Here is a 23,394-nt window from a genome sequence, read left to right on the forward strand (position 1 = left end):
TTAGAAACACAAGTATCTATTCTAAATTTGTTTAGGAGTTTGAATCTAACTAAGTTGTGATCGCTATTTGCAACAGATTCACCGACTTATACAAAATAAATCATACGAAAATCGACTAAAACATATGAATCTGTTTTCCCTAAAAAAGCGTAGACTCAGAGGTGACTTGATACAGGTCTTTAGAATTCTAAAGGGAATTGACAACATCAAAAGTGACCAAATTTTTTACATTGAATGAGAATCAGACAAGAAACAATGGTCTCAAACTGTCCGGAAATAGATTCAATTTGGAAGTAGGTAGAAACAACTTTGCCAACCGTGTAGTTAATGAATGGAATAAACTTCCTGCACAGGTAGTGCAATGTAATTCAGTTCGAAGCTTTAAGAATCATTTAGATAAATACCTAAGTAAGATGCTGTAATGATTATAATTTATCTTATATTATTTGTTTTTGTTTTGTTATCATTTGTCTGTCTGATTTTGATTTATTATTAGTTATATGTCAATTTATTGTTATTTACTATTTACCTGTTTGTTTATTATTTAACTATACCTATGCATTTATTTATGTATTTTATTTGTTATTTACATTATCATAGTTTTTATTTATTATTTTATTATTAATATGGTTTTTTTTCGCATCCGACCTAGATATGGATCAAAAGGTCTCCTGTCGGCATGCTCCGCCTTTGTAATCCTTTGTACATCAGTTACCATGCTTTCGCGGCTAGTGATCAATAGATCGAGTTCCAGAAATATCTCATTCATCACCCGTGCAATTTCCTCTCCCGTCTCCGTCCTCAGCTCCCGCCAGAGGGCAAAGCGTCCTGGGCCACAGGCAACCATCGATAAGTACATGCCCAGCCGATAGTGGGTTACGTCGATCGCCAACCTTTTCCAGTTCTCTTCTACACTAAGTTCCCCAGCTGCATGCCGTTTCGGGGCGAGATCCATTGATTGACATCGGACACATGGTCTCACCGCCCGCCGAACTTCTTCCCTAGTTATATTCGGGTCAACTTTCCTTGCTAAGAACAGTAACCTAGCAACACCACCTAGGTGATGCGTTCCATACAAATCTTTCGCGCACAGGAACCCTGCTGCGTACACTTAAACCTACTTCTCTTCCAGTTCTTCCGGCCCCTTAGCCAACTTTTCTTTACTCTGGTTAGCGCATCCACTTTGTTCACCACCGACGGCAATGGGACCTTTCGCAGTCAGGCTCGTAGTTTCCTATTAGCGCTAGAATTTTCAATTGTGTGGGAATTCACGGGGCAAAGGGGTGACTTAGCTAATTTGGAAACCGATATTAAGAAAAAAATACGACATAAATTGCTGCATAAATGTATTTAAAATTTAAAACATGACTCTTAATGTTATAATTTTTACTTACTGGTGTGTGATAAGGCTTTGTTAATCTAATTATAAGATAAAACTAAAAATAGGTAATTATTTTTACTGAAGTAAGTGTAAGCAGTAAAAATTAGAGGATGTCGATTTCGGTTTGTGGAATTTATCTAAGAGTGTCGAAAAATAATGGATATCACTGTCACGTCCTGTATATGAAGATAATCAGTGAGATAAAATATAACAACAGTGGTGGCGGACGTACGAGTATTTGATGCGCGATGTATTGAAGCGATGAGTTGAAAAACGTCGCAGCGCTGCGCAGTGTGTCAACAGTTGAAGGGAAAAGAAGCACGCGCTCTGCTTCGCTCTTCTAGTTTCATACAATGGCACAAGCAACTTCCGCAAAGCCTTTCGAGTGGACGAAGACTATTATCTTACATTACATTAAGCTACTAAAGCAGTACCCAGCCATTTGGAATATCAAGTGCAAAGGATATAAAATGAGAAATATTAAAAGTACAAACATCGAAAGCTGACTTCTTTTCTTTAACAAAATGTAATGTACGGAATGAAAACATTACCAAAAAACTTTCTACCCTGAAAACACACAGGGAAATGACTGCCATCAATGCATCAAAGAAGTCTGGTGTTGGCACGAAAAATGTATACACTCCAAAGCTGTGGTGGTTTAATGATTAAATGAGTAGAGCGTCGGCAGACATTCTCTTCCCGTGAAAGCCAAATGATGACTGAGATCTGGTTGTTCGCGTAAGGTATTCGCAGTGGTGCAGTTCGTCCGGACACTAGTGTTAATGTATCAACACGACTACTGCATCAAATCGCTGATGCGTGATGGTACGTGTGGACAGGGCTTTAGTAATCGTACCGGGAAAAAGTCTTCGATACAAAAATATATTTTCTATACATTACATAGATTTGAGTATTGCTTGGTGCATTCAATTGAAAGTATATATCAGTATATGTCCATTGAAGTCGGTAGAAAATGACAAATTGCTTGGCTTGATAAAATTATAGGCTGTTTTACGAATATCATCTGTAATTATAAATAGAGGCTCAAACAATGCTATATGCCGTTTGCAACCATGAAATTAATTGACTTGAATTTTAGACACAATAATGTGCAACGATATACCTCTGTAAGTCTATAATACTTGCCCCAAAAAGTAAGTATTTTTCGGCAAGAATTACAAAATCTGGCGGTGTCTGGTATCAAATCTCTCACTGCGAAAGGTCCCATTGGGTTGCGCTCACTTTCCCGCTGAACTCGTCTATTAACTCCTTCAGGATCCCAAGGCCTTGTTTCACAATGACCTTTTGATACCACACCTATCTCCAAGACTACGCCGGTTACTATGCTGTTAGCATCACACCATATTACGCCTATGCCCTGTTGTGGTGCACTCCACTGTTCTCTCACTGGATCATCGTGCCTCACCCGTCGGACGACGTTACGTATCATCGTGAGCGTGCGCGTGCCCTCATCGACCTTGTCTCCCCAATCCTTGGACCCTGACCTCCTCTTAATGTAACTGCACGCTACACTGAACCAACCGGCGATCGGGTAGTGACCAACCAATTTGCCACACAGCGAGAAGATCTCTCGTCAGCTCACCTTGTTCGTTACGTTCGGGATCTCGTTGCCTTTCCGGGAACAGCAGGTTTCCGCTCCCGTCTCTCTCTAGTCGCAGTCCCAACACCGTTCCTTCTTCCATCCGTTCCGGCTCCTTCGAGCCCAATCCAAACCGAGCTAAGGGACTACGCCCAACGCCTGTACAACAGTGTAATCCACCAATATGTCATCGAGGTAGGAATCCGTGCCCTTCTTCATCGTTTCAGTTTTCTCCCGTGTTGTCTTCAGGATCTTCGTCATTATCCTCGGAGCTGATCACAACCCGGATCCCAGTCTGGTCAAGCAATATTTCATCTTTATATTTTATTAGTTGGCATTTCCATAGCTTCTTCACCACGTGAATTTGTAGGTAAGCCGCTCGTAGGTCTACAGTTGTGGACTTCCCCCTCATTTGGCGCCATCTTCGTAGGGTCTCGTTACATACGCAGAGTCCTTACATGCTTAAGTGACGTCCTCCTAAATGTGCCGCCTCAGGGCATATGCACCCCCCCCCCTACATGGCGGTGATGAGTAAAGGTTCTCTGTGATAGATGGCGTGAATATGTCTGTAAAGATGACATCTGGGGATTTTTTTTTTGGGGGGGGGGTAAGTGGGTTGTTTATTATATTTCATAATTATTTTTTGTCGACAGACTGGAGAAACGGGGCTTCCTTTTTTGTGTCATTTTGCGAGAAGAAAACGGGGGTGAAGGGGACCTGCTCAAGGTTGTCCGTGACCTCAGGAACGGAAAGGCTACGGGGAGTTTTGCCATTATGTGTTGTAGTCCGTAGAGGATGCCAATGATTTGGCACTATTCCGGCATAATAGCTAAAGTGCCGCCCCTGGGCATATGCCCCCCTCCCCCCAAATGTGACGGCCCTGTATATACAAAATAATCGCCAGTATGACACCTCACGAACATGTTATGCCCTCGGAAATCCAACACCGGTCGCACTTTATTCTTGGTTGGCTGCACCATTCCCATCAGAGGCAATATTCCATTCTCCACCGACTCCTCCCAGGGATTCAGAATTCCCTCATCAACCACCGGTCTACTTCGATGGCAAAGTCATCTCTCAACCCCACCCCCCCTCCGAGAGTTTGTCCATAGCAGTCGATTTTGTTCTTCAATAGAGGTAAGCCATTTTTCAGGTACCACTCTACCCCCACTTCTGGCCATCAAACTTCGCCAGGAAGTCTTTGTCTTCAATTGTACAAGGTGCCGCCTTTTCGTCAAGGTCGAGCTTCGCGGCGACACTGCCCTTCATTAACCTCATTGTCATCCCAACGTCTATTTCCGGCCTCTGGCGGCTCCTCCCTCTTCTTTCCGTACTCGAGTCACGTAATTGCATCCATCCCCAGCACCAAGTCAATTCCCCCTATGGCCGTTCTAATAACAAGCACTCTTAGTCGTATCAGAATGTCCTCCACCGTCATTTCAACTTCCTGGTCGCCCTCTCAATTTGTCTCCATCCCGTCAACCGTCATCAGGGCCATATCCTGTCTGAATTATTGAATCAAGTTGGCCGTTACAATCGTGGTTGAACAACCGGAATCTACTGGTGCTCTTGCACGTCATCCTCTCAACCAGACATCTACAATTGGCATACAGTTGCAGAGTGTCCATACATTTCTTGGGCGGCCGCTCGCATAGCAACCACACCTTGTTCGTTTCCTTGCTCGCATTATCGAGCAGTATGTCCAGGATCATTGCATTCGTAACAGGCTCCGTCTCTCTACAATTCTTCGCGAGGTGCCCGGGGCGCCCACACGCATAACAACAATTCCTAGGTGGTCCCCTCCATCCGCTGTGGTCACCCCTGGACTCCCCCTTTTTCCCTCTTATATTGACCGATGGACCCTGCTCCGCCGCGTCTACCATCTTCTCAGTTGAGTCATCGGGCTGGCATCTCGACCCTGGGTTTCGTGTAGGGCCTTTCGGCTTCTCTGTCGCCATGACAGCTAAAAGCCCACCCTTCTGTGCCCTTGTGAGGAATCTAGCATGAACTAACACGTCCATACTCGTCGACACGGCATTATTTACTTCCTGTAGTCCAGCGGATACGCAATCTGGAAATCCATTCATAAACACCATTCTAAGTAATTGCTCTTAGCCTTCGCCTTTGAATGTCAATAGTCCCACTAATCTCCTAATTTCATTGGCAAAAACGTAGACCTGTTCACTAGCCCAGCGTATTCTTTACAACCGATTAAAATATTCGAACGGACTCTCAGCGAATGCCTCTTCCAGCCTCTTTTTCAATTCCTCTGCACCTACTTGATCACAATCTTCATTTCTATATAATGGCCAATGCGTCGCCTTCTAGGTTAAGGCCAATATAGCTCGCGACGTCGGTGACACCGGTTAATTTTGCCACTAATTCTGCCTTTTTGAGCCACGCGTCTCCATTGGCATCAAATGGCTTTAGAGTTATATTGCTCATCTTGAATGGCCTCGGCCACATCTAGCGCCTAGATAGCTTGTCGGCTCACTACCTTATCGGAGTCATTTCCTAGTTCTTCTGATCCCTGTTTCTTCGCTAGTTTCTCTTCCACTTTTCAATCCCCATACGCACTTGTTTGCTTCTCTCACTCTAAAATCTACCTTGATCTAAAATCACTGGCTCTCCTATTTCTAACTCTAACACATTTAAACTCGCACCTTCTCACTGTTCGCTCTACGTACGCACTACCACACGCCTCGGCCAACGCCTGATGCGCCCTCCTTTCTACACCGTGACCTTTGATACCGTGCCGGGGGTGTCAACTGTACACCCCTACCTGCACCACATCCACACCACATATACCAAACACTTTCTTTCTCTTGTTAAGCCTTGATTTTTTTCCTGGTTTGCCACCACATTCACCTTCCTTGCATTATTACAAAGATGTCATTAAATACATTGCATTCATACAGTCTTGTCATGCCTTCTCATGCCCTCTTTTCCACAGATTCTGTTCATCATCAAATTAGTTAACGTTTTACATGAATCAATTTAATATGAATATGCTACATCAGCCTCGTTTTCTTTTAATCAACCTTTTTTTTTATCTTAGGCATACTGGAATGTTTTTTACTTTTATAATTCTTCTTGATTAATTTTGACCATTACTGAATGATTACTTTGGGTCTTTTCAAGACCGATACACGGAATTGGCTCCCCAGCCTGGTAAAGGTGATTGACCATTAGATTTTTTTCAGTTCCATACGTAGCCTAAAGTAGGCTAGGTTAGATCATCTTAAGAGAAGAGTTCCTCAGTCGTTTCGATTCCTGTAGAACGAAGAACATGAACAGGAACGGTTGAAATCTACTGGGTACTGCAAGTAGATGGGCAGGAGTAAAGCATTCTAAAAATAAATGAAAACAAACACTATAGAAGTCTAACGTCACCTGCACGCATAGGACACGTCTTACAAGCTCACCTATACAATATCTACATGCGATATGCTTTCTGCAAAAGCATGTTACATCATATTGCTACAAAAATACATACACAACTATCGAAATTTAAACGTTACAAATAATGCATAGCCCGACTGACTAATTTCCAGTTGTTTGCAATGATGAATAAACAAATCCTTTTTTTGTAATACTGTATGTGTATTTCTTATGAGTGAGGTGGTTCTGAGCGACCGAAATTATAGATGTACCCAACATTGCGAACTACGGCTAAGTTGCGTGAAATTGGTAGGTATGTTAATGGTGGAAAAAAGTAATGGAGTTGTGTGCTGGCCATTGTTTGTAGTACGTTCATGCATGTCTCTTAAATCTTAATAGTAGTGGTGGGCAGCTACCGGTAAAGTTACCGGTTTTATCGGTAACAGCCTTGACGGTAGCTTACCGGCAATAATTCTGCTACCGTTAAGGTTCCGTTAACCGATAAGCTATACCAAACACTCGTGGAGCGGTAAGCACGTCTCGGCTTGGTGGTACTGAGTGACGGTAGTGGTGGGCAGCTACCGGTAGTTACGGGTTTTATCGGTAACAACCTTGACGGTAGCTTACCAGCAAGAAATCTACTACCGTTTAGGCTCCGTTAACCGATAAGCTATCCCATAATACTCAGAGAGCAGTAAGCACGTTTCGGCTTGGTGGTACTGAGTGACAGGACTGACGGCCCTACTGAAGGATGAAAATTAACAGGAACGTATTCAACGTGCTAGATCGTCCTGCTCCCTTCTCGGCCCACAGATGCACAGTACGAAATGTACGTATTCGAATATGAAAATCAACAGTCGTGCTAGATCGTTTTGTTCACATCTCGGCCCGCAGAGGTTCAGTGCAAAATGTACGTATTCGATTAGTCAGCCTATGTTCCGGTGGACATGTATCCAAATGGATGCACAGAATAAAAAATTAAAATAAAACATATGCGTGTGTTTTTTGTCCATTTAAAGGTACTATAATATAAATATAGGGATCGTAGAGTCCTGCTAATACAAAATTAACGTAATTCCAATATAAAAAATGACAACTATGAACAATTGAAAAAAACTTTGACAGAAATTCAAAGGGTTGAACTTGTGTTTCTGAGCCTAATATAAGAGGAACTTGGTAAAAAAAATATTATGAAAATGACCTACATATGTCAATTCATCTCGCACAAAACCTTTAAAACCTCAATTGTACAAAAAAACTTTGTCCTGACTAAATGAAAAATGGGTGATTTTGGAAATGAATTTTTATGTGTAATGTGTAAAAATGACGCATGTAATTATTTTTCTTTTATGAAATTGTGTTTCTATGTGAAAAATATATTCTTTGTATGAAATTGCACTTACATAGAGACGGAAGTGGAGTGTGAGAGGGGGAGGTGGGGGATTGGTGCGTAGGCCTATGCACTGAGGGAGAGGAGGTAATGCTGTGACCTTACACGCACCCCCTCCCTACTCCCCGCCCACGAGAGTTGGAGTAACGACTCGGAGCGCAGGATTTTTATAGTGACGACGTTACAAAACTTGTGACTACACACCATAGTAGGATGAAATTTGTTTAGATTTAAGTCATAAAGGCGACTCGAACTTGGGACGTCACTACTACCTCACGAGTCTTTTACCGGTAAATTACCGGTAATTCCGGTAACGGCATTGTTGTTTACCGGTAATTCCGGTATTGAAATTAGCGGTATTTGCCCAGCACTACCTAATAGTTCATTATTTCGTCGTTTTCAATTTAGTATTATCGTTCCTGTACAGATGGCGTTATGTGCGTCTTCAGCCCTCTTGTTTGTTTACATTTACAGTATGATGTCAGAATTTATCAGCTCGATGTTTAATTTCTTCGGTCGCTGATAGAGTCCGCTACGGTAGCAGTGCCACATAGAAGGACGGCAAGTTGTCAGCAATGTAGACAAGACTTTATTGGCGTATACTTTAAAACACTTGAAATGAGTCCAGTTGGTACTCATGCCTGTGTAGTTTGTAAGAAAGATAAGAAAAGATTCAGTCACTTGAAGTTTCATCGTTTCCCCAAAGATGTATCTCGGTAATTATGTCAAGAGTTTGAAAGTGTTGACCATATAAATCTGGAATGGATACATAATTATATCAATGTGTATGAAATTAGAGCCTTACACTGATACCAGTCGCAGCTGTTAGCATGGATTACAATTACCTCCACAGTATTTAATTTTGGTTGTAGCTAGTAAGCTTCAACTACGTGCATTTCATAAATACAACAGTATTAGAGGTTATACAAATTTTAGGAAATTTCAAGAAGTGCGACTATTACTATTTTTATCTAATGATAATGACTTAACATTCCTTGGGATCCATAGTTAAAATTTGTTGCTGTATTTACATTTTTACAATTGCTCATGTCCATTGCATAGTAGTAATATTTTCTGAAAACAATTACTTGTAATTTTGACTCTTACAGTTATACACTTCCAAGTTGGCCTTGATGGTGGACGTGTAAACGAAGACAATACACGTATGCTCCTACTTTGTTATCCATGATGAATAGTTTTTTACTGTGTGGATGGCTTTTTAACAATTACTTTATATTTAATTTGTGGCACTAATGAATGCTGAGACACAGCTGGATTGACATTCAATGTATTGAATGGATTGACATTCAACATTCAATTTACTATTTTATGAAACCAATGTCACATTGGATTGGTTTGATAAAATAGTAAATGCCAGGGATATGTCATTATACCAGAGATACACACTTGAAATATTTTCCTTTTTTTTGTTACTAAACTGTATTTACCCTCAGCTAACTAAATCAACATCTGAAATACGAGTATATGATAATGCTCAGTAGCAGGTTGTTCTGAGGACTGACTGACCAGCAAAGGTTCATATATAACAAAATGAAGTAACCTAGCAGCAGCAGCAAGAATAAAAGGAAAGAATAACAATTGGTATAGAATAGTCTCACAATTAAAAAGAAAATGCAAAGATTAGATTATTCTTGATTAGTTACTACCATAGGTTTTATTGACTGCAGGTGTAGGAAATGGCTGTCATCTCTAAAGATATCCTGTTTAAGGGAGAAAACTTTACACCAGTTGAATGCATCTTGTGTTGTGTGCAGCGAACATTTCAGCGAAGACCAATATTTGAATGGTCGCCTCCTTCCAAGTGCTTATCCGGTGACAGGTACAAATACTTATTCATTTCTGTCATATGAATGCCTTTAATAACATGCACATGAGAAGTGTTTATGCTGAATATATGTTTTGAAGAAATATACCATACATAACTAAGACCAAAATAAGTTACTACATACTCATGGGGGCCCAGTGAGATCAACATCATAGAAAACTATCTTGAAGAAATAATCAACACCCACACTTCCATCATGAGGTGCAGGGGTTCTATGGACAAAACCAAAGATCATGCACATACACACACTAGATGAAACAATACATACATATACATATACCAAAGGCTTTTTCCCCCTACATGGGGGGTAGCCAAAAAGAAAAAGGCATAGAAACCACTCCCACCCATTCCATTTCACATATATTCCACTCCCCTCCACCCTCCTCCCTCCCTCTTATCTTGGCACCTCCTGGATGACAGGTCATCCCTGCATCCTGTCCACTGCCCTGGGTCAGAAGTTGTGTGTGCAAAAAACATACATGAATTTAACCCATTAAACTCCGATGACAAGATGTCTTGTCATTTGGTCAAATAAAACAAAAAATCATAAAACACCAAAATGTTTGATCAAACACCAGAAAAATATGACGTCAGTCGCGAGCGAAGCGAGGACTGACGTCATATTTTTCTGGTGTTTGATCAAACATTTTGGTGTTTTATGATTTTTTGTTTTATTTGACCAAATGACAAGACATCTTGTCATCGGAGTTTAATGGGTTAAGAGCAAATTAGATATGGCAAGATACAGAGACAAGACACCACAGGCATAGCTCCCTTTCCATAAGATACAACCAGCAACTATTCCCCTCGACTTTGTCAATACAAGTTGAGTTCTTTCATGCAGCATTAGCTGCCTGATGCACAATACAGAATATAAAGTTATGTCCTCTCTCACCCTGAATGTTGATACCCACAAAAAGTGATCAAGGTTGTTCACAGAATATGAGAATCACTCAGCTATAGCTACAGAATAGATATAATCAGGACGCTGATGTTGATATCCTTGAATACCCACTTGCACCTCATAATGGCGACGTCGGCATCATCGTATTATAGGGGTTAAGGACCATTGCTGGCTGTGGGTCTCCAGTTGGTAAAACTCATATCGGCCATTATTATGTGCATAACTTCATAATGGTAACTTTATAACTTGAGAACATATTGATTCTAAGCATCAGCTCCTAATTTTTCTCGTATTCTCAGATTATGATGGTAGAGGGGTACATGATGGCAGTAAAGAGAGTACACACAATACCAGTGGTATGGAAAGAGGTGAGAATGTGTCCTCCGTTTTGCAAGATAATCTGATTTTTGTCACATTTGATCAATATTTTGGTTTGTCGTTGGTTCATGACCTCTGCTACTTAATTTCCAGATTGGTTTGTCGAAGTAACAGATCAAGAGGAACCTGACGATGATCAGGTTGTGACATTGCCTAAATATGGTTAGGAAATGTACTTTTTTTTTTTTTTAATAATTTTATTTATTTACTTATTATCATTATTTTTTTTTTTATGCTTTTGCTTGTTTGAAATTTTCCTGTTGAAAAATAGGTAACATCCATGTCAGGCTTGGTATAGATATGTTGTTTTTCAGATGTACTTACCACTGGCTTTGGTGTCATTGAGAGCAGAGGATCAGAAGAGGAGTTCAGTCCAGAGTTGGCAGGTACAGTGGTGCTAGACTTGTTTCACTGTATATTATGGGTTAAGGTTTTAAAATGTCAAACAATGGCAAGGAAATATGTTGAAATATATGTGATCCATTCGTGTGTTATGATCATTAAACTATTGTGTAATCAAGATATAGACTTGTGTGCCATTGTGAAAAAATGTCAAATATGCCAGTTAGGTTACAAGTTGGATGTGATATATTGCAGATGTTGTTACAACAGATTTTGGTGCTGTAGACAGTAATCACTCGCAAGAAATACTTATGCCTAAAGTAGAAGGTAAGTTCTAGCTTTGTTGTGTAGGATAATGTACATAGCTTAACCTCTTCAATATGAGTAAAGTTCTCACATGCAGCAACAGCTGCCTGGTGTACAATAATTCAATGATGCACCACAATACTTGCATTATGAAAAATAAAATTACAGCTGTATTACTCATTCTCTCTCACTCTGAATGTCAATAACCACAGATAATATGATCATGCCAGTTCACAGAATAGGGGGGTCACTCTGCTACAACTACAAAATAAATATAATCAAGACGCCAATACCGGCATCCTCACATACCCACTTGCGCCTCATGACTCCTACATATGTGTCATTGTATGGAAGGGGCTGAAAGGAGTCAACATTGGAGGCCTGTATATGGCAGTCCTGCAAGATGGGATGTCAGTTAGAATTATCTCTATTGTTTATCATCAAATATGTCAAGTGCCTTTGTATTCCAGGTGTTAGTATGTGATCACCTGTGGCCCAACAGTTTGCCTTTGGGCATTATCCCTAAAGGCTGTGCCTAATGAATGCCACCCCTAACAAATGCAGTTTATTGGGGTCTTGTATTATTTTACCTTGCTTTCTTATTCAGTTTATTTATTCTATTCAATTATAGGTGATAGGGAAGGGTTTGGAAGTGGTTATACATTTACCTAGTTGTGATGAAGATATGGTAAAATGTCACACACTCCCCCCTATTGGGAGGCTAGAACGGAGCCCCTCACAGAGGGCTTTGTAGCATAGAATTTAATGAACCATGCCCTTGGGTCAACTTTGCTGGTGGCAGGATTCGAACCACCCTCACCTCGACCTTTGCCGCAAGTAACAATGCCCTAACCCGCTCAGCCAGCGAGCTTCCTAGTTGTAGTTGTATTACCGTATATGGGAAAGGGAGCTATGCTCATAGTGACCTTTGTATCTCTCAACATCTAGTTTGTTCTTAAATTCTTGTATGGTGTTTGCACACACAGTTGTTTCATCCAATGTGTTCCAGACATCTGCCACTCTGTATGGATATATATATATATATATATATATATATATATTTTTTTTTTATTCCCCTCCAGATATCTTCTATAACTATCCTTTTTGAGTTTCTTTTCATGTCCCCTTGTTTTTCTTCTATCCCAATTTAATAAGTCTCCTCTGTCAAAGACTTCCATGCCTTTCATGATTCTGTGAATGGCGAATAGGTCACCTCTTTCTCTTCTTTGTTCCAGGGTTGGTAGTTCCAGTTTAGACAACCTTTGCTTGCATGTCAATTTTGAAAGTGTTGGGGCCATCTTTGTTCTCTTTGGATTCTATTTTCCTTATCTTTTTTGTACTGGGTGTCCATAGTGTCATTGCATACTCCAATCTTGGGTCTTATCAGTGTGACTAGTATTATCTTTACCATTACCTCATCCAAGTAATTAAAAACCACCTTTGATCTTAGTAAATTGTGGGTTTCTCCAACTATGTTTTTTATCTGTTTGTCTGGGGACATGTCTTTGGTGATGACTACTCCTAGGTCCTTTTTGGAACCAACTTTACTTCCTTTGCATCGATTTTATATTGTCCTGATATTCTTTTTTTTACTTTTTCCAAATTCCATTATACTATATTTCTTAATGTTGAAGTTCACTTCCCACTTTGAACTCCATTCCCAGGCCTTGTCCAGATCTCTCTGTAACGATTCACAATCTTTTTCTATACTTTCTTTAGTAGTTTTGCGTTGTCTGCAAAGAAATTCATGGCATTTACATATATAGCAAGCATTATCGGAGCCTTGCTGTGGATGTGCTGTGTCTTGCGACACTGCTTCTGACCCAGGGCAGTGGACAAAGTGCAGGGATGACCCGTCATCCAGGAGGTGCTGAGATAAGAGGGAGGGTGGAGGGGTGTGGAGTGTATTCAGGGATGGAATGGGTGGGAATGATTTTATGCCTTTTCCTTTTTGGCTACCTCCCTTGTAAGGGGGAAAAAGCCTTGGTATATGTATGTATGTATTATCGGAGCCAATACTGAACCCTATGGGACTCCACTTATTTCTTCCCAGAGTTTTTATCTCTCAGCACCACTCATTTTTGTCCCATGCAAGAAATATTCCATCCATTTCAATAGTTTTCCATGTATACCTTCTGTTTTTTTTTTTTTTTTTTTTTATAGTTTTTTTGTGTGGTACTTTATCAAATACTTTTTGTAAGTCCAGGAAAGCACAGTTTGCCCATCTGTCCATTTCTTGCATTGTATCTATTAACCTTGAGTAGGAACAGTGGAGTGGTAGTGGAGTGGAAGGAGGTTTCCTCAAGGATAATGTGGATGAAGGTGAAACTGGGAAAGGAGATGTGGGTCTTTGTAAGTGCATATGGGCCGGGCAGTGAGAAGAGCATGGAAGAAAGGGAGGCCTTTTGGATAGATTTAAATGAGTGCATAGAGGGTTTAGGAAGAAATGTCAATGTAATAGTACTGGGAGACCTTAATGCTAGAGTGGGAAATGGTCCAATCGATGGAGTGGTTGGGAAGTGTGGAGTTCCAGGAAAGAATCGTAGTGGAGAGTTGATGGTGGAAATGTGTCTAGAGAGTTGATGATAGCAAATACAGTGTTTCGGAAGAAAGTCAAGCATAAGTACACATGGGAGAGGGTGGTAGATAGAGCGCTAATGGATTATGTAGTGGTAAATAGGATTATGATAGGAAGAGTTAAGGATGTACATGTGCTAAGGGGAGAGGGTGGGGGAATATCAGATCATTTTTTGGTGGAAGGTAAGTTGAGAGTGGAGGATAGATGGAGAAAGAGGAAAGGGACAAAAGGTAGGGAGGTTCTTAGAGTGAACTCCTTGAATGAAAAGGAAAAGGAGAAGGAGTACGAAAAGAAGCTGAAGGAGGAGTGGGAGGGAGTTAAGGATAGAGCAGAGATGGGTGTGGAGGAGGAATGGGGATGGTTCAAAGAGGGAGTCTTAAAGTGTGCAAGGATGGTGTGTGGAACAAGAAGGACAGGGGGAAATAGAAGAAAGGGTAGTGAATGGTGGGATGAGGAAACAAAGAAGGTTGTAGAAGAGAAAAAGCGAGCATTCACAGATTGGTTACAAAAGAGGACAGGGGAGTCATATGAGACGTACAAAGAAAAGAAAAGAGAAGTAAAGCAAAAGGTAAAGGAGGCAAAGAGGAGAGCAGATGTGAAATGGGGTAGGAGTATGACAGAAAATTTTGAAAGTAATAAAAAGATGTTTTGGAAAGAAATTAAGAGAGGAAGAGGAGGCGAATCAAGTAGGGAAGAAAAGGTAAAAGGTACAGATGGAGAGTTGATAATGGAAGAGATGGCAGTGAGGGGAAGATGGGCAGAATATTTTAGGGAGTTGCTGAATGTGAAGGAGGATAGGGAAGGAAAGATAGCTGCAGTGGGAAATACGAAGAAAATGAGAGTGATGAGTGAGGAGAATGGAGGAGAAATAAGGAAGAATGAGGTGAAGGCAGTTGTAAAGATGATGAAAGCAGGTAAGGCACCTGGTCTGGATGGATGTCATGCAGAATGTCTGAAAAAGGGAGGTTCAGTGATGGTGGACTGGTTGGTGAGATTATTTAATGTTTGCTGGAGAGAGGGTAGAGTACCGGAGGACTGGAGTAGTGCCTGTATAGTTCCTCTTTACAAGGGAAAAGGGGACAAGTGTGAATGTAGTAATTTCAGAGGGATTAGCCTGTTGAGTGTAGTAGGGAAGGCTTATGGGAGAATCTTAATTGAGAGGATTAGGAGAGGAACAGAAGGAGTAATTGGTGAGGAACAGTGTGGATTTAGGACGGGTAGAGGTTGTGTAGATCAGATCTTTGTGGTAAGACAGATATGTGAGAAAGCTATAGGAAAGGGGAAGGATGTTTTTTGGGCTTTTATGGATCTGGAAAAGGCTTATGATAGGGTAGACAGAAAGTCACTGTGGGAGGTTATGCAGATTTATGGGATAGGAGGAAAGCTTTTGGGAGCTGTCAAGAGTTTTTATGTGAGTAGTAGAGCATGTGTTAGGATTGGAAATGGAGAGAGTGAGTGGTTTGAAGTAAAGGTGGGACTTCGTCAAGGATGCGTTATGTCACCCTGGCTGTTCAACTTATACATGGATGGGGTGGTGCGAGAGGTGAATGCTAGGGTAGTGAGTCAGGGATTGGAGATGGTTAAAGAAAATGGAGAAAAGTGGGAGGTGAGCCAGCTGTTGTTTGCGGACGACACTGCGCTTGTGGCAGGGTCAGAGGAGGGATTGAGGAAGCTGGTGGCAGAGTTTGGGAGAGTATGTGATAGAAGAAAGCTAAAGATAAATGTGGGTAAAAGTAAGGTGATGAGATGTACAAGGGGTGAAAGTGGCAGTAGACTGGAAGTGAACATTAAGGGAGAGCGACTGGAGGAAGTGGATAGTTTTAGATACTTGGGTGCAAGTGTAGCAGGAAAAGGTGGAGTGAAGGTGGAGGTAGAATGTAGATTGAGAGAAGCGAGTAAATGCCTTGGTGGTTTAAAGAGTGTAATGAGAAATAGACATTTGGGAATGGATGCGAAGAGGAGACTGTATGAAGGAGTGATTGTGCCAACAGCACTGTATGGGGCAGAAACGTGGAACATAAGAGAAGAAGAGAGAAGGAGTTTGAATGTGTTTGAGATGAGGTGTCTGAGAAGTATGGTGGGGGTTACTAGGCTAGATAGAGTGAGAAATGAGGAGGTGAGGAGGAGAACAGGGGTGAAAAAGGATTTGGGAGATAGGGTTGATGAAAGAATATTAGGATGGTTTGGACACATGGAAAGAATGAGTGAAGAAAGACTAGTAAAAGAGGTATGGAAGGCAGATGTGGAGGGAGTGAACATGAGGGGACGTCCTAGGATGAGGTGGATGGATGGGGTGAAGGGGGCTTTGGGGAAGAGGGGAATGTCTGTTGAGGAAGGAAGGGAGAGGACGGAAGACAGAGGTGAGTGGAGAATGGTCGTATATGGATGATGTTGTGACTGCATGAGGAGGAATGGTCGGGGTGGTGGGGGGTGGGGTGGTGTGTGTGAGTAAATTTTGACGCAGCCCGAAGGGATTTCTCCCCGTCCTCTCCTATTATGGAGAGGGGGGGTCGCCGATTAAATGAAGCGGCCTTGCTGTGGATGTACTGTGTCTTGCGACACTGCTTCTGACCCAGGGCGGTGGGCAGGGTGCAGGGATGACCCGTCATCCAGGAGGTGCTCAGATGAGAGGAAGGGTGGGAGGGGTGTGGAGTGTATTTAGGGATGAAATGGGTGGGAGTGTTTTTATGCCTTTCCCTTTTTGGCTACCTCCCTTGGAAGGGGGAAAAAGCCTTGGTATATGTATGTATGTATGTATGAGGAACAGATCAAATTTGTGGCACATAATCTTCCCTGTCTAAAACCAAATTGTCTCAGATTTAGTATACTGTTCTCCAGATGTTCAGTCCTTCTACTTTTAACCCATTCAACTCCGATGACAAGATGTCTTGTCATTTGGTCAAATAAACCAAAAAATCATAAAACACCAAAATGTTTGATCAAACACCAGAAAAATATGACGTCAATCCTCGCTTCGCTCGCAGCGAAGCGAGGATTGACGTCATATTTTTCTGGTGTTTGATCAAACATTTTGGTGTTTTATGATTTTTTGGTTTATTTGACCAAATGACATGACATCTTGTCATCGGAGTTGAATGGGTTAATAATAAACTCTGGCCTGTCAGGCCCTGCTTTGCCCTGCTGCTTTGTTTTAATTGTGGGCAGTATGCCGGGGGGACAGGGATAACCCTTCATCCATGAGGTGCAGAGATAGGCAGGCAGGGTGTTCATTCAGTTTTAATGTGAATGAAATAGGTGTAAGCTTTGGCTTTGACTTGCCCCCAACACACATACACACACACACACACACACTGTCATAGGAGAGATTGTCAAAGCTGGAATTACTGACTCTTTTCCCCCCCCCTGTGGTGGGGGAAAAGAATACTGCCACCAAGTATCCCACTTGGATCGTAAGAGGCGAGAAGAAAGGGACGGGGAGAGGGACTAGGCATCCTTCTGTAGCCCCACGGGGCGTATAACCTAAAAAGAAAAGTGAAGGCATAAGGGGTGCTGGAGGGCCTCGGGCCAGCACCCTAAGGTTTGGGTCTTTTAATGTGCGTGGATGTGCTACAGATGAGAGTAAAAGGGAAGAGATAGGTAGTATGTTTGTGAGAAGAAAGATGGATGTGTTGGCTTTGAGTGAAACTAAGTTGAAAGGGAAGGGTGAGTGTAAGTTTGGGAGTGTAAGTGGGAGGTTATCAGGAGTGAAGAGAGGGCGAGGGAGGGAGGGGGTGGCTATTCTAGTAAGTGAGGAGATAGGTAAAGAGGTAGTGGAGTGGAAGGAGGTTTCCTCAAGGATAATGTGGATGAAGGTGAAACTGGGAAAGGAGATGTGGGTCTTTGTAAGTGCATATGGGCCTGGCAGTGAGAAGAGCGTGGAAGAAAGGGAGGCCTTTTGGATAGATTTAAATGAGTGCATAGAGGGTTTAGGAAGAAATGTCAATGTAATAGTACTGGGAGACCTTAATGCTAGGGTGGGAAAAGGTCCAATCGATGGAGTGGTTGGGAAGTGTGGAGTTCCAGGAAAGAATCGTAGTGGAGAGTTGATGGTGGAAATGTGTCTAGAAAGAGAGTTGATGATAGCAAATACAGTGTTTCGGAAGAAAGTCAAGCATAAGTACACATGGGAGAGGGTGGTGGAGGGAAGGGTGGTAGATAGAGCGCTAATGGATTATGTAGTGGTAATAGGACTATGATAGGAAGAATTAAGGATGTACATGTGCTAAGGGGAGAGGGTGGGGGAATATCAGATAATTTTTTGGTGGAAGGTAAGCTGAGAGTGGAGGATAGATGGAGAAAGAGGAAAGGGACAAAAGGTAGGGAGGTTCTTAGAGTGAACTCCTTGAATGAAAAGGAAAAGGAGAAGGAGTACGAAAAGAAGCTGAAGGAGGAGTGGGAGGGAGTAAAGGATGGAGCAGAGATGGGGGTGGAGGAGGAATGGGGATGGTTCAAGGAGGGAGTCTTTAAGTGTGCAAGGATGGTGTGTGGAACAAGAAGGACAGGGGGAAATAGAAGAAAGGGTAGTGAATGGTGGGATGAGGAAACAAAGAAGGTTGTAGAAGAGAAGAAGCGAGCATTCACAGATTGGTTACAAAAGAGGACGGGGGAGTCATATGAGACGTACAAAGAAAAGAAAAGAGAAGTAAAGCAAAAGGTAAAGGAGGCAAAGAGGAGAGCAGATGTGAAATGGGGTAGGAGTATGACAGAAAATTTTGAAAGTAATAAAAAGATGTTTTGGAAAGAAATTAAGAGAGGAAGAGGAGGCGAATCAAGTAGGGAAGAAAAGGTAAAAGGTACAGATGGAGAGATGATAATGGAAGAGATGGCAGTAAGGGGAAGATGGGCAGAATATTTTAGGGAGTTGCTAAATGTGAAGGAGGATAGGGAAGGAAAGATAGCTGCAGTGGGAAATGCGAAGAAAATGAGAGTGAAGAGAATGGAGGAGAAATAAGGAAGGATGAGGTGAAGGCAGTTGTAAAGATGATGAAAGCAGGTAAGGCACCTGGTCTGGATGGATGCCATGCAGAATGTCTGAAAAAGGGAGGTTCAGTGATGGTGGACTGGCTGGTGAGGTTATTTAATGTTTGCTGGAGAGAGGGTAGAGTACTGGAGGACTGGAGAAGTGCCTGTATAGTTCCTCTTTACAAGGGAAAAGGGGACAAGTGTGAATGTAGTAGTTTCAGAGGGATTAGCCTGTTAAGTGTAGTAGGGAAGGCTTATGGGAGGATCTTAATTGAGAGGATTAGGAGAGGAACAGAAGGAGTAATTGGTGAGGAACAGTGTGGATTTAGGACAGGTAGAGGTTGTGTAGATCAGATCTTTGTGGTAAGACAGATATGTGAGAAAGCTATAGGAAAGGGGAAGGATGTTTTTTGGGCTTTTATGGATCTGGAAAAGGCTTATGATAGGGTGGACAGAAAGGCACTGTGGGAGGTTATGCAGATTTATGGGATAGGAGGAAAGCTTTTGGGAGCTGTCAGGAGTTTTTATGAGAGTAGTAGAGCTTGTGTCAGGATTAGAAATGGAGAGAGTGAGTGGTTTGAGGTAAAGGTGGGACTTCGTCAAGGATACGTTATGCCTCCCTGGCTGTTCAACTTTAACATGGATGGGGTAGTGCGAGAGGTGAATGCTAGGGTAGTGAGTCAGGGATTGGAGATGGTTAAAGAAAATGGAGAAAAGTGGGAGGTGAGCCAGCTGTTGTTTGCGGACGACACTGCGCTTGTGGCAGGGTCAGAGGAGGGATTGAGGAAGCTGGTGGCAGAGTTTGGGAGAGTATGTGATAGAAGAAAGCTAAAGACAAATGTGGGTAAAAGTAAGGTGATGAGATGTACAAGGGGTGAAAGTGGCAGTAGACTGGAAGTGAACATTAAGGGAGAGCGACTGGAGGAAGTGGATAGTTTTAGATACTTGGGTGCAAGTGTAGCAGGAAAAGGTGGAGTGAAGGTGGAGGTAGAATGTAGATTGAGAGAAGCAAGTAAATGCCTTGGTGGATTAAAGAGTGTAATGAGGAATAGACATTTGGGAATGGATGCGAAGAGGAGACTGTATGAAGGAGTGATTGTGCCAACAGCACTGTATGGGGCAGAAACGTGGAACATAAGAGAAGAAGAGAGAAGGAGTTTGAATGTGTTTGAGATGAGGTGTCTGAGAAGTATGGTGGGGGTTACTAGGCTAGATAGAGTGAGAAATGAGGAGGTGAGAAGGAGAACAGGGGTGAAAAAGGATTTGGGAGATAGGGTTGATGAAAGAATATTAGGATGGTTTGGACACATGGAAAGAATGAGTGAAGAAAGACTAGTAAAAGAGGTATGGAAGGCAGATGTGGAGGGAGTGAACATGAGGGGACGTCCTAGGATGAGGTGGATGGATGGGGTGAAGGGGGCTTTGGGGAAGAGGGGAATGTCTGTTGAGGAAGGAAGGGAGAGGACGGAAGACAGAGGTGAGTGGAGAATGGTTGTATATGGATGATGTTGTGATTGCATGAGGAGGAATGGGCAGGGGGGTGGGGGGTGGGGTAGTATGTGTGAGTAAATTTTGATGCAGCCCGAAGGGATTTCTCCCCGTCCTCTCCTTATATGCAAGGGGGGACGGAGAGGGGGGGTCGCCGATTAAATGAAGCGGCCTTGCTGTGGATGTGCTGTGTCTTGCGACACTGCTTCTGACCCAGGGCGGTGGGCAGGGTGCAGGGATGACCCGTCATCCAGGAGGTGCTCAGATGAGAGGGAGGGTGGGAGGGGTGTGGAGTGTATGTAGGGATGAAATGGGTGGGAGTGTTTTTATGCCTTTCCCTTTTTGGCTACCTCCCTTGAAAGGGGGAAAAAGCCTTGGTATATGTATGTATGGAATAAAGAAGAGAAAGAGGTGACTTGTTCACCATCTCTAGAATCATGAGAGGCATGGAAGTTCTTGATAGAGAAGACTTACTAAAGTGGGATAAGAGAAATACAAGGGGACATGAAAGGAAGCTCAAAAAGGACAGTTATGGAAGAGGCCTTGAAAAAAAACAGCTTTCCAGACAGAGTGGCAGATATCTGGAACAAACTGGACGAAACAATAGTGTGTGCAAAAACCATACACGAATTTAAGTGCAAACTAGACACCGTGAGATACAGAGACGGGACACCATGAATATAGCTCCCCTTCCTGTAAGATGGTAAATACACACATTTCAAATCTAAATATGATAATAGGAAATCAAAGATTTAGATTAAGTTGGAACCACACATGAAATTGAATCTAGATGTGTCAGTAAATTAGAGAATGGGAGACAGGTCCCATTGAGCATTACTCTTTTCCTGTATACTAAATAAGCACAAACACAGCTTGATGCTGTAGTAGTAGTATTTGGGACCACTACTCCAGCAGTCTTGAGTTTTATTCCTGCACAAGAATGAAATAATTTCAGCATTGCTGCACTGTGAGCTGGCACTCCAACTCTCGTGGTCAAGGAGTTGGGGCATATGTGAGCTCTCATACAGGAGGGTAATAGCTATCAATCATGAGTCCAGCATGTGATCCAAGACCATGGTGAATCACACACACACTTTCAAAATTGACATACGAACAAAGATTGTCTAAACTGGAACTACCAACCCTGGAACAAAGAAGAGAAAGAGGTGACCTATTCGCCATTTACAGAATCATGAAAGGCATGGAAGTCTTTGACAGAGAAGACTTATTAAAGTGAGATAGAAGAAAAACAAGGGGACATGACAAGAAACTCAAAAAGGATACTTATAGAAGAGATCTGAAAAAAAAAATCCACACAGAGTGGCAGATGTCTGGAACAAATTGAATGAAACAATAGTGTGTGTAAACTCCACACAAGAATTTAAGAACAAACTAGATGTTGAGAGATACAAAGACGGGTCACCACGAGCATAGCTCCGCCTTCCCATATAATACAACTAGGTAAATACACACACAAATTGAATAAAAGACACCAATTGTGAAGAGTGAGTACATACCTCTTGAGTTAGAACTAAAGGAGGAAATGTAGATATGAGAAACACAGAAAAAGAAGACTGACGTATAGTAAAACTTAGAAACTTGGGCATTTTTCCTTAAAGCAAGCTGGGAAAAATTCTACAATGAAGAAACTTAAGTGGAAGGAAAATGGATGATTCCAATAGAAATATATAAAGGTGTGGATACATATGTCCCAAAGCATACATACACACATATACCTAAGGCTTTTCCCCCTTTCAAGGGAGGTAGCCAAGAAAAGCCATAAAAATCATTCCCACCCATTCCATCCCTAAATACACTCCACTCCCCTTCACCCTCTACCCTCCCTCTTATCTTGGCGCCTCCTGGATGACAGGTCATCCCTGCATCTTGTCCACTGCCCTGGGTCAGAGGCAGTGTCACAAGACACAGCACATCCACAGCAAGGCCACTTCATTAAATCGGCAACCCCCTCTTCTCCGTCCCCTCATGCAGAAAAGAAGTCGGGGAGAAATCCCTTCGGGCTGCGTCAAAATTTTCCCACATGTACTACCTCACCCCCACCAATTCCACCTCATACATCACATCATATACAACCATTCTCCATTCACCCCTGTCTTCTGTCCTTTCACTTCCTTCCTCAACAGACATTCCCCTCTTCCCCAAAGCCCCCTTCACCCCATCCATCCATCTCATCCATGATGAACCAAGATGTCAGAAAATTGCACGGTCCAGATGGAACAGCAAACTGGATATTAAAAGAATGTAAAGAAGAACTAATAGACAAATTATATAACACAATAAGTTGTTCACTCGAAGGAAATATATCAGAAGACTGGAAAAATGCTGATATCGTACCTATTTATAAAGGAGGAAATAAGGAAGACCCAACAAGTTACAGACCGGTTTCCCTTACAAGCACAGTAACCAAAATTTGTGAAAAAGTTATGAAAAGTAGATGGATAAAACATCTGGAGGAAACAATATACTAAATGTGAGACAATTCTGATTTAGGCAGGGTAGATCATGTGCCACAAATTTGATCTGTTTTTACTCAAGACTACTAGATATGATACAGGAAAGAGATGGGTGGACCGATTGCACTTTCCTAGATTTACAAAAAAAAAATTATAAAGTCCCACACAAAAAAAGATATTAAGAAAACTGGAAACCTCGGGAAGGATACAAGGTAAACTACTGACATGGATGGAGGACTTTCTGCATGGAAGGAAAATGAAGGCGATAAAAGCTCAGAGATAATAGTTTTGTTATCATTTGTCTGTTTAATTTTCATTTATTATTAGTTATATGTCAATTTATTATTATTTACTATTTACCTGT

At 42.0% G+C, this 23,394-nt stretch overlaps 2 protein-coding genes across 5 annotated transcripts in view; one reads left to right on the plus strand and one right to left on the minus strand.

Moving 5' to 3' along the window:
• LOC143030569 (facilitated trehalose transporter Tret1-like) overlaps positions 1–23,394 on the minus strand; it is a 459,285-nt gene that overhangs the window by 321,083 nt on the left and 114,808 nt on the right. The gene's annotated exons all lie outside the window — the stretch shown is intronic.
• The window catches only part of LOC143031003 (thymidylate synthase-like), a 53,651-nt gene continuing 38,470 nt past the window's right edge, over positions 8,214–23,394 (plus strand). For all 4 annotated transcript variants that reach the window (XM_076194332.1, XM_076194335.1, XM_076194334.1 and 1 more), the window contains exons 1-6: positions 8,214–8,468; positions 9,441–9,592; positions 10,802–10,870; positions 10,974–11,042; positions 11,195–11,266; positions 11,478–11,549. In XM_076194332.1, the coding sequence (XP_076050447.1) occupies positions 8,371–8,468; positions 9,441–9,592; positions 10,802–10,870; positions 10,974–11,042; positions 11,195–11,266; positions 11,478–11,549 (532 nt within the window). In that variant the 5' untranslated portion in view covers positions 8,214–8,370. The remainder of the gene's footprint in view (positions 8,469–9,440; positions 9,593–10,801; positions 10,871–10,973; positions 11,043–11,194; positions 11,267–11,477; positions 11,550–23,394) is intronic.

This window comes from Oratosquilla oratoria, chromosome 12, assembly GCF_046742065.1.
Source record: "Oratosquilla oratoria isolate Oo_2021 chromosome 12, ASM4674206v1, whole genome shotgun sequence".
NCBI classification, from domain to species: domain Eukaryota; kingdom Metazoa; phylum Arthropoda; class Malacostraca; order Stomatopoda; family Squillidae; genus Oratosquilla; species Oratosquilla oratoria.